The following is a 17976-nucleotide window of genomic DNA, read 5'->3' on the forward strand; positions in this document are numbered from 1 at the left end:
AGTGGTTTGTGATTTCATTCCATTGTGTTCATAGACTATAACTTTTGTAATTTCAATCCTCTTAAATGTATTGACACTTACTTTATGGTCTAGCATGTGCTATATCTTAGAGAATGTTCCATATGTGTTTGAAAAGAATTCTGCTGCTGTTAGGTATTCTCTGGATATCTTTAAGGTCTGGTTGGTTCAATGTGTTGTTCTTTCAAGTTTTAAAATCCTTGGTGATCTGTGCATGCTACTCTGCATGGTAAGGCCCTAGGTTTCTTCCCTAGCAGCTAGCTTTCCATTAACTCAATTGACTTAGTGTTGGGGAAAATAAATACTCCAGCTTGATAGGTTTGCTAATGTATATTGGCTGGCTTTTTCTATATTAAAACCATAGAGAAAATAGCAAGAGACGGAAAAAACCCAAGATGTTCTCTGATTTTAAGGAATTTAGAGTCTAGTTATATACCCTAGCTTTGCTCTGTTGAGGATACTGTTAACAGCAGTACCGTAGTTAAAAAATCCAGTAATCTAGGTTAGAGATGTTGGTCATCTAAATTTAGGTATTAAGAATGGATGGGAATGTTTCAAACATTTAAAAAATAACATGATAGACATAGTGACTGATTAGTTGAAAGGGAACGGCTTGAGGAAAAAGGGAAGAGTCAGGGGTGATTCCCCATGCTTCTGTCAATGGATAAGAGATTTGATCATTGATATAGGGAACAGAAGGTTTTTGGTGAGATTGAGAATCTTTTTTTTTTTCTTTTTGAGATTGAGAATCTTGAGACACCAGTTGGCCATTCATGGCCCACTAGTTGGACATGGGAAGTACTGGGTGGCTAGTAGCCAATTGGTTATATGGCCCTGGCTGACATTCAGAAGAGAAGTCTGAACTGGGATGTAGAGTTGGGAATCATCAGCGTGTAGTTGGTATTTGAAAGCTGAAGAATAGATGAAATCTCTCAGGGAAAATTTGTAGCGGAGAGAATTGAGGAAGGAATTCTGAAAAACCACATATATTCCAGAAATGGGCAGAGAAGGAGAAGCCCTCAACAGAGACACCCAAGGAGTGGCCTGCCGTTGGTAGAATACCTGGACAGTATGGCATTATAGAAACCAAAAAGGGAAGAATGGTCAACATCATTAAATGCTGTATAAAAAGAAGATAATGACTTGAGATATAACTGTTGAGTTTTGTTTTTTTTTTAAGATTTTGTTTATTTGACAGAGAGAGACACAGCGAGAGAGGGAACACAGGCAGGAGTGGGGGAGAGAGAAGCAGGCCTCCCTGAGCAAGGAGCCCGGTGTGGGGCTCTATCACAGGACATCGGGATCATGACCTGAGCTGAAGGCCGCAACTTAACGACCAAGCATCCCAGGCACCCCATAACTGTTGAATTTCAAAAGAAGGTTGTTGATGTGTTTGTTCAGAGTCATAGCGATTGGATTGGGATAGAATGGTAGTTTTAAAACCGAAAGGTGAAGGGGGCGCACCTGGATGGCTCCGTGGTTAAGCGCCTGCTTTCAGCTCAGTCATGATCCCAGGGTCGTGGGATCGAGCCCCGCATCTGGCTCCCTGCTTAACGGGGAACCTGTTTCTCTCTCTGTCTCTCATGAATAAATAAATGAAAATCTTAAAAAAAAAAAAAAAATCAAAACCCACAACCGAAAGGTGATGGAGTAAAGAATAGAGCCTAGGAAGAAAATAAGGACAGGGATTAAATGACTTTTTTTTTTTTTTTTTAAGTATACTCTATGCCCTATGTGGGGCTTGAATGCATGACCCTGATGAAATCAGGAGTTGCAGGTTCCACCAACTGAGTCAATCAACTGCCCCTTTTTTTTTAAATTAAAGGTTGGAGACAGGTTGGAGATAGAAATGTGGGTGTTTTTAAGCTCTTCTGAACAAGGATTTAAGCATGCGGGTGGGAAAGAACTAGTAAAAAGGGGTAAGTTAAAGAAACAGATTATTAGTGCTGCCTCTCAAAATATCTCAATTTCATTGTAATAGTCTGAAATATGAAAGTTAGATTTTCTTTTCTTTGTGAGTATTTATCCCTACATCCAAGATTACTGAATACTTGCCAATCAGATTTGTCATTGTGTCTCAAAATAACTTGTGCACACCGGAGGAACAAACTTCCTGTTCTCAAAAGGAGCCTATTATTGCAGTAGGAGGAGAGATTTCTGAATGTGATCTGAAAAACTGTTTAAAGTCTGGTTGAAATATTTGGCCTAGGCACCAAAAATTATTCTTGGATCTTCTTGTGTTGGAACAGAGAGAGTTATCTTTGTGGTTTAGAAAAGAGGCCAAATTAAGGAGACAACCAGTTTTCACAAAGAAAGCAACTAATATCAGAAATCTGCATTTAATTTGAAAGCAATTAACAAGATAACAGATCAACTAAAATGGCCTAGTGTATTCCAAGATATTCCTGATTTTGATTAGTTCTTATTGTGTTGTCTGTTTTTGGAATATCACTAAATGGTGATGACAAACTTACTTGACAATGTAGTGTATGTAATATTCAGCAGAATATTGATGCAAAAGCTGAAAAAAATAAAATAGCCTTTGGCTATTTTGCTGTAATGGGTAAGCTTTCCCTGCTTACTACCTCACAGGTACTTTCAAGATGATGTTTTTCTGCTACCTCTTAATAACTGGTGATGTCCTTTTCCGAGCAGCACATTTACACACAGTGCATAACTTTATGTAGAATAGATATCTGGAGTTTTAAACTGTGTACACAAAGTTAGAAGTTGTCTTTCAGACAACTATCATATGATCTCCCTGATATGAGGAAGTGGTGATGCAACATGGGGGGTTAAGGGGGTAGGAGAAGAATTAATGAAACAAGATGGGATTGGGAGGGAGACAAACCATAAAAGTGACTCTAAATCTCACAAAACAAACTGAGGGTTGCTGGGGGGAGAGGGGCTGGGAGAAGGGGGGTGGGGTTATGGACATTGGGGAGGGTATGTGCTATGGTGAGTGCTGTGAAGTGTGTAAACCTGGCGATTCACAGACCTGTACCCCGGGGGATAAAAATATATTATATGTTTATTAAAAAATTAAAAATTAAAAAAAAGTTGTCTTTCACTTTATAGAGTACTGTTTCAGCTTCTTATCGGGTAGCTTCCTCATGAATGATTTTTATCTCTCCTTAGTGTTACTTCTCCTAAATTTGGCATTAAGTTGCAGATAGAAGTGTTTCTTTTTGTCCTTCCGAACACTGGGAAAGTAAGCCAGCTAAATGAACCCTTTGCTGCTTTCTCAACCCTTATTTGTCAACTTCTATCTTTCAGGCTTTCCCCCCTCTAAATGAGAAGCCATTCTTTTTTTACCTGTCTCAAGTATTTGTCTATTTGTACTAACATTAGTATGTTACATTAATTATATCTAGAATGTTGTATACAATATAGGGTTACAAATTTATATTTGTATTTTTGTATTTGTATATTTGTATATAAATTTGTTGTATACAAATTTGTATATTTGTATTTTGGGGGGAAGAGATTTTTTTTTTTAAGATTTTATTTATTTATTTGACAGACAGAGAGAGAGATCACAAGTAGGCAGAGAGAGGCAGAGAGGGAGGAAGGGAAGCAGGCTCCCTGCTGAGCAGAGAACCCGCATCAATCTCAGGACCCTGGGATCACGACCTGAGCTGAAGGCAGAGGCCCCAACCCACTGAGCCACCCAGGTGCCCCTGGAAGAGAGATTTTTTACAATCAAAATAGTGTCTTTCTTCACAGGAGATTATTGCTGGAAAAACCTTGAGCTTCCTTAAAAATCTCAGACTAGTATTTTATCTGTAAATTAATTGAAACTCTGCTGAGAATTAGAACACTGAGAAGTGTTATAATAAGCTTTCATTGATTTTTCTTCTTTTTGTTCTGATTTCCTGCTTTTAGCTTCGTTTTTCAAATTGGTTAAAAATGTTCTCTGAAGTTGCCCTGCATATTGGTTGCTATGGAAATGTTCCAGAAAAATGGCAAATTAAATTAAGGCCAAGAATAAGGAGTTAAACTCATCTCATAGGACAGGGTGAGAGGAAATCCAAGATTTTCTTCTCATAGACAATAAAGATTTGTCTAATATATCTTTCTCAAGGTAACTTATAACTTCAGAGTCACTTAAAAGCTGAGTTGTGGTGTCAGCTTACAACTCATAGGTTTTAGGCAAGCTATTTAATGCTTTTGAAGCTTTAAGTGTTATCTATAAAATGGGCATTAAAAAATGCCTCAGAGGAGTGAGTGGCCCAAACTAGATACTTGATGAATTTTATTTCTGTGTTTCTCCCTCTAAGTCAGAAGCAGAGAAAACAAACCTGTGTAGAGCAAATGGTAATACTCTTTTAAGACTTTTTTGTGTTAGTTTTTAATATATTTAAATAAGATCCTTAAAGCAGTAAAAGTTAGCTTTTAATAGGGCTACTGCTGCATTCATAGAACAGATCTGAGAGATGTCTTTATATTTTTAAGTTGTATATTGCATTTAAAAATGTGAAAGCTGAGACTTTTTATTTAAAAGCCTTTCATGATTATTTTAATAGCTTTATTGAAGTATAATTCATACACTATAACATTCACTTATTCTAAGTGTATAATTCAATAAATTTTAGTAAATTTGTAGAATTGTACAGTCATCACCACAGTCCAATTTTAGAACATTTCCATCACTCTTCAAAGTTCCCTGCCTTAATGACTATTAATGCTCATCTATAAGATGACACAGATCATAGTATTTAAAAGTACAGCTTGGGGATTAGGCTGGCCAAGTTTGAATCATAGTCCTGCATTTGCTAGTTTTGTGTCTTTGGGTACTTCTCTGTATTTTGGTTTCTCTAGTATTAAAATGAAGGTAATAACTGCATTACCGTGTGGCTGTGAACATTTGCGTGGCTGTGAACATTGTTTTAATTTGATACCGTGTACAGAGCGCTGCGCTGTTGACACCTACTTGGTACTTCACAAATACTGGTGACTGATGGTACCTTACTTTATAGTTTAGGGTTATGGTGTACATTTAAAAGGAAAAGCATCTGAAAACAACTAGCATAATGCCTGATCCATGCTTTATTTTCAGAAAACCAAGCTCTTTTATGTATCGTGTCATAATTTTGTCTGTAGTAGCTATGAGCGCTATTCATGCTGTAAAAATGTGCTTATTATTGGGGGAAGTTATGTGATATTTTAAAATTTGGGCCTTCTTCAAGGTGGACTGATTGCTATTTAACTGTCATGTGTGTTCTGTATTATCACCTAGTATCAGGGTTATTAGGGGAGTAGGCCTTGTTTTAACTGATAGGAAAGTTAATCATTGCTCTCATCATTGAGCAGCCCACCCCTCCTTTGGGTTTTGTTAGAACTGAAGAGGACCATCATTCATGCTTTTCTGGTTAGAAAGACTCCAGTAGAATTAGCCCTGTTGAGCAACATGTGGGCAGATCCCTAACATACCATGATTTATCTGGAGGCCTTGAGCACATGTGCTTTGTAATTAGAAGAATTATTTAGGATATTTTTTTCCTTTCTTGACAGAACCTCATTCTAAGAAAAACCGGTTTAATGAAGAAAGGGATAGGAGAGTTGTAAATAACTTCATTTAAATGCTTTTTTTCCCCAATTAATAATATGTATTTGAGCTAGATGAATAAAGAAACTGAAAAAGAATAATAGCAGTGGTGAATCTGTGGAGGTGGCATGGAAATAAGGACTAGCAGGATGGGAAATAGGGCTGAGAGGGAGACATTTCGGTGTAACCGTGTAAAAAAAATGTTTGATGTACATGAATATCACTTTTAAAAAAATTTACAAGAGTTAGTCTGAGATTGTGGTGCAATTATAGAGGAGATATATTTTCATATAAATTATTATTTTTTTAATATTCTTATGTTTTCACCAGTTACTTTATTTCATTTCAATATGTCTGAGTCAGTGATACTTAACATTCCCCCCATCTTCCTCCCCAAATAAAACCTTTGAGAATCTGATAAAACTCAGGGATCTTATTCCCAGAAGAATGAGATGTGTATATAAACAATTTTACATATCATTTCCAAGATTAATGGATGCTTTGATCTAAGCCAAATACTGTCATTGTGGCTTTCATATGCAAGAATATTTTTAAAAATCAGCTGTTTGTTGATATAGGTTTACATGCAAGGCAGTCTGGTGGGGTGCAGGGGACACTAGAACTAGGAGTTGGGAAACTTGGTTTCTAATTCTAGCGCTGCCGTTATCAAGCTTCATGACTTTGTAACTGTTTTACTTGTCATGCCTTTTGGTCTTCTCCATATCAGATTGGTGTGGTGGAAAGTGCATGTAGCCTTTAGTGTTAAGTACTGACCTGACGTGGCTGTGTCGTCTTGACTTGGCCAGATACTACCTGTGTGACCTTGGACAGAGTTCTTTGAATTTTTTTTTTAATGTTATTTTTATTTCTCTGCCAAAAGAAGAAAAATGATCCCAAGTTCTTTGGGTTTTACTTATTTTTAAAGATTTTATTCATTTGTCAGAGAGAGAGAGCGCGTAGTCGGTGTGCAGTGGAGAGCTGCCCATAGAGGGAGAAGGAGGCTCCCTGCTGAGCAAGGAGCCCAATACAGGACTCCATCCCAGGACCCAGGGATCATGACCTGAGCCTGAGCCGAAGGCAGAGGCTTAACTGACAGACACACCCAGGCATCCTGTTCTTTGGGTTTTAAAGATTAAATGAAAAGAGGTGTTTGAAAAAGCTTAATAATAATAATTGCTTTTGATAGGGACAGAAGTAAATGTTAGTATCTCATCTTGAAAAACTAGGTTAGAACCAGATGATCTCTGAGGTCTCTTTTACCAATAAAATTTTGAATTCTTGTTATAACAGAATGATCTGGAAAATTTTTTATGGCAGCATAGAGTTCATATAGGAGAGCCATGAGTTTTCAAGTCTGTAAAACTGATGTTGACCATGTTTTTTTACCTGTTTCCATATTGCAGTGTCTGACATATAATAAATCTCAAATATTTATTTATAATTTTTTAAGACTCATTAAGGAATAATGTAGATTAGAATTTCTTAATTTAGAGTTTCTAAGTACCTTAGAGATTTCTGAGTAGATTTCCACAGGTCTGTGAACTCTCTGAAATTACACACAAAATTTTTAGTGTGCCTAAATTGTAGTAAGGAGCTATAGCTTTTATAGTGAACAAGACACATTAGGTCTTAGCTCTTGTCGAATCTGTATTCTTATAGAAGATGGGTATTAAGTAAGCAGATTAAAATATAAGAAAGAGGGGCGCCTCGGTGGCTCAGTGGCTTAAAGCCTCTGCCTTCAGCTCAGATCATGATCCCGGGGTCCTGGGATCAAGCCCCACATTGGGCTCTCTGCTTGATGGGGAGCTTGCTTCCTCCTTTCTCTCTCTGCCTGCCTCTCTGCCTACTTGTGATCTCTGTCTGTCAAATAAATACATAAAATCTTTTAAAAAATTAAATATAAGAAAGAAAATGCTACTTACAGATGATGGAAATGTTTTATAGAGAATATAAATACAGTGATGGGTTAAAAAGTGATTTAGAGTTTTAAGTGGTCAAGAAACACTTGACATTTTTGATAGCATCAAAGTAAATGGTTTCCAATTCAAAGATTAGAGAGAATACCTCATATTATTATACTAAGGTGGGAACACGTTTCCCTTGAATAGCTGGACAGTACTAGGGAGGTGGAATGAGTGTTAGAAAATGAAGTTGAAGTAGAATTTTAAGTCATATCAATTAGGGTTTTGTAAACCAGTATAAGAAATCCAGAGTTTATTGTAAATCTTACAGAAAGCTGTTTTAGGATTTTAGCTGAAGAGTGATGAGAAAAGGAAACTCAAAGTAGAGATCTGATGATTCCAACATACAGGAGTTTAAGAGATCAAAAACACAGTCAGCAAGTTGGAGGGGACGAGAGGAATGTGTTTCATTGACACTTTCAAGAAGCAGGAAGTTAGTAGTCATCTGTTTCACATCTTATTGAGAAGACAAATAAGATTAGAACAGTGACCTGACCATTAGATTTGGCAGTAAGGTTAGCAGAATTGCTGTGAGGTCAGTAGCTATTAGCGCAGCTTTGTGACATTGGTTTTTGAATGAAGTCACATATAGTTCTTTCTTACTTCTATTTAGCCTTTAATTTGTGAATGGTGATACGGCTAAGAGTTTGGGTTTTGTGTGAGAATATCTGGGTTTAGTATTTTAGCTCTTTCTTTTTATCTTACTCAGCCTCTCTAAACCTCCATTTCTCAAATCTGTAAAATGGAATAACAGTAATTATCTACCTTTTATAAGTGCTCTGTATGCAAGGCATTTAGCATAGAATGTGGCACATAGCTGTGTAATGGTAAAAATTGTACTGTATTGCCCTTTGGGGTTTGTATAGTTACAGTGTTTGAGAGAATAAAATGCTGTGTTTTGTTATCTTTATTTAATGGTTAAAAATTTTTAAGTTGTTTCAAGACTATACTAATAAAAAGGAAGGAACCATTAAATTACTTTGCAGAGATTAACACAAGATCAGATTCTTCACAGGCATTAATATAAATTGCTATGCTAATCTATAGAAAAGTTTATGTGGGTGATACTTTATTGATTTAATCAGGTTCAGCAAGCAGTTTTTTGACTAATACCTACTTCTTTTTTCTGAGTATTATGTCTTCTAAAACTTTACTCCTTTTTTTATTTTGGAGCATTTTTTAATCCCATACACAAATGTAGCATTTGAGTGCAGTTGAATAGAGTAATTAGATACTGTTCTCTTTTTTACCATTCCAGATGAGAGTTTCAGTTTATTAAATAGTAATGATTTTATATAAACATAACTGTAGCTACTCAATCTATTTAATTAAATCTATTTTATTAGAAGTATTTATCTTTAAAACATTATAGAAATCAAAATGTGAGCAGTTTCTTTCTTTACTCATTCTTGTTATTGCAGGGGCCATTTTAACACACATGCAGATAACTTTAATTTTATATCCTAAACATGAAATTAACCTGGTAAAATCCATTTATCTTATAGCACACTTTGCAAAAACCCAAACAAAACTAATATTACTTAGAAGGCGGATATTATGACCGTGCCATTTCACTGTTTCCCCAATAATTCAGTCTGGCACATAGTAGTGCTTAGTAAGTATTTGCTGAATGAATGAAACTGCTCTCTCACCAATAAGTGCCTTGCACTTAAGGTTGAGTTATTTCTTTTTTTTTTTTTTTTAAGATTTTATTTATTCATTTGACAGAGAGATCACAAGTAGGCAGAGAGGCAGGCAGAGAGAGAGAGGAGGAAGCAGGCTCCCCGCTGAGCGGAGAGCCCGATGCGGGGCTCGATCCCAGGACCCTGAGATCATGACCTGAGCCGAAGGCAGCGGCCTAACCCACTGAACCACCCAGGCGCCCCGAGTTATTTCAATAAGACAAGAATTAAATATAATGCTTGAAGAATAAGGTATCTAGATGATTTACTTTCCTAGTTAATTACAGCTTAAATAATTTTTCCCATCTTTGTAAGCAGTCTCTCAAGCAAAATCCAATCTTGGAGAACCTTGTAATACTATTACTTTATTGTTCTGAACGATGTTCATATTTTTAGAAATGACATTTAGAGTAAGTGTATACTTATATGCTGGAAGTTTTAGGTTGAATTTTATATAAAGAATTTCTGTTAGACACAGGTGATAGATTTTGTGATTTGGCTATTATCCTCTGCCAAAAACAGAGACTAGGCAATGGAATTTGAATTATAATTATTCTATCATTCATAAATTTGAGAATTTAAAGAATCTTTTGAAGTAAATAATTTTAACTGTGCAGTTGTTCAGTACAACACACAATAGCAGTAAATAAAGGCTATACCAGGGGCTTAAAGATAACTATCTGTAAATAAAATTCTTAACAATATTTAAGACCCTTAAAAACAAACTAAAAAAGCCCATAGACTTTTTATTTAAAGTCCTTTTTTTTTTTTCCTTAATATTTTATTTATTTGAAAGAGAGACAGAGATAGCTAGAGAAAGCAAGAGCAGGGAGGAGAGGGAGAAGTAGGCTCCTCGCCAAGCAGGGAGCCTGATTGGGACCTTAATCCCAATCTTAAGATCATGACCTGAGCTGAAGGCAGATGCCCAACCAACTGAGCTACCCAGGCGCCCTACCTATACCCAATTTGATGATAAAATATTTTAAGGTGGTTTTTGCTTTATGCCAATATTTAAAAACTTTTTTGAGGTGTAACATGTACAGAAGTGTACATGTCATCAGTGTACAGCTTGATAAATTTTCACAGCTGAACAGATAGATGTAACTGGCATTCACATCAAGAAATAGTATTATTGGGAGGGAGACAAACCCTAAGTGACTCTTAATCTCACAAAACAAACTGAGGGTTGCGGGGGGAGGGGGGTTGGGAGAAGGGGGGGTGGTTATGGACATTGGGGAGGGTATGTGCTTTGGTGAGTGCTGTGAAGTGTGTAAACCTGGCGATTCACAGACCTGTACCCCTGGGGATAAAAATATATGTTTATAAAAAATAAAAAATTTAAAAAAATAAAAATTAAAAAAGAAAAAAAGAAAGAAATAGTATTAGTAACCATCTTAAAAAGGCTAATTCTGGGATACCTGAGTGGTTCAGTTAAGCGGATGCTTTTCTCTCAGGTCCTGATCCCGGGGTCCTGTGATCGAGTCCCACTTCCGGCTCCCTCCTCAGCAGGGTGCCTGCTTCCCCCCTCTGCCTGCTGCTCTCTCTGTGCTCACACTCTCACTCACTCTCTCTCCGACAAATAAATAAAATCTTAAAAAAAGAAAAAAAAAGGCTAATTCTTCTATATAATCATAGACTTCAGTAAACTTCAGAGATGTAGATACTGGATCTAACTTTATTACTAACTTCATTTGTTACCTTGAGCAAGTAATTTTTTTTCTGGGGTCCATTCCCCATCTCTACAGTGAGGGGATAAAATTAGATGTTTTGTTATGGCTCTGATGCTATAGAAGTGCAAAACAATGTACTATAGTAATAACAGTGTGGTATAAAATGTTGTAGGTAGTAGAGTGAACGCACGGTTTAATTGAAAAGGAAGACACACTGATTTTTCTCTCTCTCTCTCTTTTTTGTTTTACAGGTTATATTTCACACTATGTGCTGACTGTATCTACAGAAGATATTTAAAAAAAAAAAACTTTTTTCAAAGATTTTGATTCCAGTGGAATCTTTGCTTTAGATTATTTTCTGTGTGTGTGTGTGTGTGTCAGTGAATTGTAACTCCAGTAACAATGCCTGTACAAGCTCCACAGTGGACGGATTTCCTCTCCTGCCCAATTTGCACTCAGACTTTCGATGAAACAATTCGAAAGCCCATCAGTTTGGGTTGTGGCCATACTGTCTGCAAGATGTGCCTGAATAAACTTCACCGCAAGGCTTGCCCATTTGACCAGACCACTATCAATACAGACATTGAGCTCCTCCCCGTGAACTCAGCATTGCTGCAGCTGGTGGGTGCTCAGGTGAGATGGGGCACTTACTGTTCAGTTTCTGAGTGTATGTGTTTTTCTCCTAAGGGAAACTTGAATTAAAATTGGACAACATTGCCTTTTACCTATATAGACAGAAAATTCCACTGGTACTGTGCAAATCCTTTATTTCAGTGTGTTGGGAGATACATCGTGGGGGTGTAGTGTTCCTTGGTCATAGCACAAAACAGTCCCTTAATCTGGTGGTCAGCCTTTCTCAGCAATCTCAGCTGTTCAGATCACTAGAGAGACCTAAGAGGATAAGTCACAGAGACCTCTTAATATTGAGAAAAATACTGCTCATAAAACCATTGCTTTTTACTTAATAGGAAAAATGAAGCTACTTCAGACAGTTGTCCATAATAGACACTAACTGAAATGAAAGATGAAGACGGTGACAAGAACTCTAGAGCATATTGGGAACCATTTTTCTAGAGTAGAAGCAAATATTCCTAGGTATCTAAATGTTAAAGTTAGTCTAGCAGTTCTGATGGTAATACTCTAAAATTTAATGTCCTTATTCTCAAATTTAGGGATCAGTAGTATCTTCAGAAGATTTCACAAAGCCAAGGGAGGTGGGTTGTTGAAAGCTAGATATGATTTATTTAAGTAATCCTTTACTAAATGTTCAGAGTGTGAGTCTGAAATGCCATATATTTACCAAAAATCATTTTTTGAATAAATATACTAGAACTTTGGATCTGGCCACATTGATGTTCTCTAGATCAGTCTTGACGAAAGCTGCTAAAATGTACGAAAGGTTGATATTATGTATGTTGGAGATGAAGAGAGCAGTTGTAGAATAACTTATTCAAAAGGAAAACTTATTTATAAACCTCTCGTGGTGTTACGAACAACACTACAAAATATTTGTCAAAAGGGGAAGTGCAATAATAGGTCCTTTTGCTTCTTGCACTTAATTTTTCATTTCATAATAATTTCTTTTTATTTTGAAAATCCCATATGATAGTTCAGAAACATTTAAAAAATAGACTTACTAAGAGTAATAATTTTAAAAATATATTATTTTAATAATAGCAAATAACCAAGACTTGCTTTTTTTTTTTTTTTTTTTTTCTCATGAAATTGTCTAAAGATGAACTAACTCTTTCTACAAAATGAGTAAGACCTTGTTATATCTTAACTGAAACAACTAATGTTTATATTTGAGGATTGGGCATTTTATTATTATTTTTTTAATTTTAGGTGGTTAACATACAATACAATATTGGTTTCTGGAGTAGAATTCAGTGATTCATCACTTGTTTACAACACTCGCTGCTCATAACAAGTACCCTGCTTAATGTCTATCACCCATCTAGCCCATCTCCAACCCACGTCCCTCTGTCTGCCCTCAGTTTGTTCTTTATCATTAAGAGTCTCTTATGGTTTGTTTCCCTCTTTCCTTTTTTCTTTTCCCCCTTTCTGTGTGCTCATTTGTTCATTTGTTTTCTTTCTTAAATTCTACATATGAGTGAGATTATATGGTATTTTTCTCTGCCTGATTGATTTCTCTTAGCATAATATGTTCTAGCTCCATCCATGTCATTGCAAACAAGATCTCATTCTTTTTGATGGCTGAGTAATATTCCATTGTAGATATACACCACGTCGTCTTTATCCGTTCATCAGTCGATGGACATTTGGGCTCTCCCCATAGTTTGGCTATTGTTGATAGTGCTGCTGTAAAACATGGGGGTGTATGTATCCCTTCGAATCTGTATTCTTATATCCTATGGGTAAATAACTAATAGTGCAATTGCTGGATCATAGGGTAGTTCTATTATTAACATTTTGAGGAACAAGGACAGGGAATTTCAATATATAGTAGTCACTATTTTAACTCTAAAGATTTCCATTAGAAAGCTGTTAGAGTTCATAAATTAATTAGGCAAAGTTGCAGGATACAAAGTCAACACATTAGTTGCATTTTTATACACTGTCAATGAAAAATCCAAAAGGAAATTGAGAAAATGAATCCGTTTACACTAGCATCAGATAATAAAATACTTAGGACCAAATTTAGCAAAGGGGGAGAAAGACTTGTGCACTGAAAAGCTACAAAACGTTGCTGAAAGAAATTTAAAGAAGACATAAATAAATAGACATTGTTCATGGGTTGGCAGAATTAATATTGTTAAGATCATAGTACTACCCAAAACCATCTACAAATTCAATGCCAGCTGTATCAAACCCCCAATTATGGTTTTCCTTTTTGCAGAAACAACAACAACAAAAAGCCAATCCTAAAATTCACATGGCATCAGAAGGGACCACAAATAGTTAAAACAATCTTGAAAAAGGACAAAGTTGGAGGATTTAGACTCCACATTTTGAAACTGCAAAGCTACAGTGATCAAGACAGTATGGTACTGGTATAAAGACATACATTTAGTTCAGTGGAATAGAACAGAGCCCAGAAATAAACCTACGCATGTGAAATGATTTTTGGCAATGTTTCCAAGACCATTCAGTGAGAAAAGGACAGTTTTTCCAGCAGTTGGTGCTGGAAAACTGGATATCCAAATGCAAAAGAATGAATTTGGACCCCTGCCTCACACCAAATACAAAAACTAATTCAGAATGAACCAAAGGCTAAATGTAAAAGCTAAAACCACAGAACTCATAAATCTTAATGATCTTGGAGTAGGCAGTGGGTGGGTTTGGTTTTGTTTTTTCTTTTTAAGATAGGACATGAAAAACACAAGGAATAAAAGGGTAAATTGAATTAAATCAAGTGCTTCAAAGGACCATCAGGGAGTGAAAGACCCAACTCTCAGAATGGGAGAAAATAATTGTAACTCACATATCTGAAAGAAAGTCATGTCTAGGATATATAAAAGACTCTTAAAGTTATGGACTAAGTCCTTTATAAACCATTTGTTTCTAATGAACTGATGCAGTTTGGAATAAAAACCTAATAGCAACTAAAGTTTTTCTCCCTTCTGCTCCCTACTTGCAGCTTAGCCTTGTAAGTCTATAACCTTTTTTTTTTTTCAGATTTAGATGTGCTGATAAATTCCCCTGCAACTTCATATGTAATAAATAAATAAATAAAAGATTCCTATAATTCAGTAATAAAAAGGACATAATGTTAAAATGGGGAAAGATCTGAATAAATACCTCATCAAAGAGGATATACAGATGGTAAATGAACAATGGAAAGTTGCTCAATATCATTTGTCATTAAGGAATTGCAAATTAAGACAACAAGATTATGCTACATACCAATTAGAATAGCTAAAATCCAGAACACAATACCAAGTGCTGGTGAGGCTGTGCAGCAACAGAACTCATTGATTGCTGGTGAGAATAAAAGATAGTATAGCCACTTTGGAAGTAACTATATATGGTTCTTTGATTTCTGTTAATGTGAAATGTCCAAAGTAGGCAACTCCATAGAGACAGATAATAGATCATTGTTTTCCTAAGGTTGGTGGGGAGTTGGGAGGAAATATGAGAGGGGAGACAAAAGAGTATGATACTGTCTTCTTTGGAGGGATGATGAAAATGTTCTAAAATTGTGGTTATGGTTTTACTGTTATGAATATACTAAAAACCATTGAATTGTATATCTTAAATGGGTAGCTTATATGGTGTACAAATTATATTTCAGTAAAGCTATTACAAAATCAAAACCAGTGCATTAAATTTTGTGTATTAGTATAGAAAAGGCCTTTGGAAGAATTCAGTAAATTTCATAGGCGCTTTGATGTTACCACAGAGTAGCAGTGCATAAAATATACTCAATAAAACAATGAGTACTCATACAGACCATTTCTTCTGACCTGAAGGTCCCTGAGCAGCAACCCATTACTTTGTGTAGTGGGGTTGAAGATACAAAGCATTATGAGGAAGCCAAGAAATGTGTAGAAGAATTAGCATTGTACCTGAAGCCACTCAGCAGTGCTAGAGGTAAATCGGATGCAGCTACCCATGCTAAACATGTTTAAACATCATTAAGGATGTTTTTATTATCATAAAAATTGTACGGGTGCCAGTTAAGTGTCTGCCTCTCGGTTTCAGCTCAGGTCACGATCTCAAGGGCATGAGATTGAGCCCCGTGCCAAACTCTGCTCAGCTCAGCGTTTTCTTGAGTTTCTCTCTCCCTCTGTCCCTCAACCTCCTCTCTAAAATAAATCTTTTATTTTACTTATTTGTTTGTTTATTTATGTATTTTAAAGATTTCGTTTATTTATTTATTTGAGAGAGAATGACAGAAATAGCAGAAGAGAGTACAAGCAGAGAGGAGAGGGAGAAGCCAGCTCCCCGATGGGCAAGGAGCCCGACACGGTGCTAGATCCCATTACCCTGGGATCTGAAGGCAGATACTTAACTGACTGAGCCACCCAGACTCCCCATAAATAAATCTTTAAAAAAAAATTGTGGGCTGTAAGTGAATGCTAATGAAATTTACTTATTTATTATAAATCAAACCCACAACCACTAAATAATATCATTACAAATCACATTAAATAGGTGACTTCAGAGTTTATGTGATGTTGGAAACATTTGAATGAGTTGCAAATATAAGTGAATGTGGTTTCAGAAGAGCTCTCCATCATTTGACAACTCTGGATTGTCTGCCTTCTATTCAGTTTTATATGGTGTGCCATAGGGAATGAAATAAAATTGGAAGTTGCTCTTTCTGCCTTGCCATTATGACTTGTTATTTCATTAGGAAGGTAAAATTAACCATTAGGAAGTAAAATGCCAGAACTGTTAGGACCTCAAGATTTGAGTCTTAATATCTGGCCTTTTCCCCTTTTCCCTCCATGGTTATGATGAATAATGATATATTTAAAGTTGTAATGAGTGTTATATTTACATGAGATAATAGCTTTTGTATACTTTTAAAATGCAGGCTAGGCTTTATATAGTTTTATCTATTATTTATTTTAAACATTACAGTAGAACTGGGAACTATTCATGTATGTATAAATCAGTAAGCCCATCAGAGAAGTTTTTCTGGACTCTAAAATTGCATTGTAAATCTAGAAATAACTTTTTACTCTCTTTAAAGGAGTGGGTCTGAATAGCACTACTCAGAGTGTTCTGAGTCGCCCAATGCAGAGGAAGCTGGTGACTCTGGTCCACTGCCAACTAGTGGAAGAAGAAGGCAGGATTCGTGCTATGAGAGCAGCCCGATCTTTAGGTGAACGAACAGTTACAGAGCTCATTCTTCAGCACCAGAATCCTCAGCAACTCTCCTCTAATCTTTGGGCAGCAGTCAGGGCTAGGGGCTGCCAGTTCCTTGGACCAGGTATGTGATGAAAGTTTGATATTTACTCTACTAATAATTCTAAAAGTATGATGTTAAGAACTATAAGTGTGATATACAAAGGCTAGTTTTTCTGTTATTACCAAGAAATATTCCACTTGACACTCACGGCTTGGGTAATTGCATGTCAGTATTTTAGAGCATGTAAAACATTTCTCAGTGTCAAAAGTTTTCAATTTGATAGAAATTTTTTTTTATCTGCTTTCTTAAGTAAAATATGCAGAGTATAATATAAAATTGCCCCAAAATGGTTAGAAAGTGTAACTGTGACTATGTACTACAGTGTTGTGTTGCCCATGGAGTGGTACCTGCAGAAATTGTTAAATATTGCCCTTCTAATAAATAAATTTATCTTACCTTTATACATGATAAATTTTGGTTTTGCCTAACTTTCCCTAGCAATGCAGGAGGAAGCTCTAAAGCTGGTTCTCCTGGCCTTGGAAGATGGTTCTGCTCTGTCAAGGAAAGTCTTGGTTCTCTTTGTGGTGCAAAGATTGGAGCCACGGTTTCCTCAGGCCTCTAAAACTAGCATTGGGCATGTTGTTCAGCTCCTTTATAGAGCTTCCTGCTTCAAGGTATGAACTAAGGTTATAACCTTAAAAGGAAACATTATCTTTTTCCCAAACTTAAGTAATAAAACTTTTTTTTTTATATTTTATTTATTTGACAGAGATCACAAGTAGGCAGAGAGACAGGCAGAGAGAGAGAGGAAGGGAAGCAGGCTCCCTGCTGAGCAGAGACCCTGATGCAGGGCTCGATCCCAGGACCCTGAGATCATGACCTGAGCTGAAGGCAGAGGCTTTAACCCACTACAGGTGCCCTAGTAGTAAAACTTTTGAGTTTAATAAAGTTGCCCCTAAGAAAAGTAAAAGAGTTTTTGTTTTGAAAAATGTAAAAAAAAATAATAAATGAAAGGAATTTAGATGGTGTCCTATTAAAGTTAAATCTTATTTTATTAATTTTTTTTTTAAGATTTTATTTATTTATTTGACAGAGATCACAAGTAGGCAGAGAGGCAGGCAGAGAGAGAGAGAGGAGGAAGCAGGCTCCCTGCAGAGCAGAGAGCCCAATGTGGGGCTTGATCACAGGACCCTGAGATCATGACCTGAGCTGAAGGCAGAGGCTTTAACCCACTGAACCACCCAGGCACCCCTATTATATTAAATTTTGTATATTA

At 36.2% G+C, this 17976-nt stretch overlaps 1 protein-coding gene across 4 annotated transcripts in view; it reads left to right on the forward strand.

The window, feature by feature from the left end:
• The window catches only part of RC3H1 (ring finger and CCCH-type domains 1), an 83536-nt gene that overhangs the window by 24726 nt on the left and 40834 nt on the right, over positions 1–17976 (forward strand). For all 4 annotated transcript variants that reach the window (XM_082704394.1, XM_082704393.1, XM_082704396.1 and 1 more), the window contains exons 2-5: positions 11131–11512; positions 15313–15433; positions 16542–16781; positions 17199–17374. In XM_082704394.1, coding sequence (XP_082560520.1) covers positions 11282–11512; positions 15313–15433; positions 16542–16781; positions 17199–17374 — 768 coding nt within the window. In that variant the 5' untranslated portion in view covers positions 11131–11281. The remainder of the gene's footprint in view (positions 1–11130; positions 11513–15312; positions 15434–16541; positions 16782–17198; positions 17375–17976) is intronic.

The sequence above is a fragment of the Mustela nivalis genome, assembly GCF_964662115.1.
Source record: "Mustela nivalis genome assembly, chromosome: 16".
In the NCBI taxonomy this organism is placed as follows: Eukaryota; Metazoa; Chordata; class Mammalia; order Carnivora; family Mustelidae; genus Mustela; species Mustela nivalis.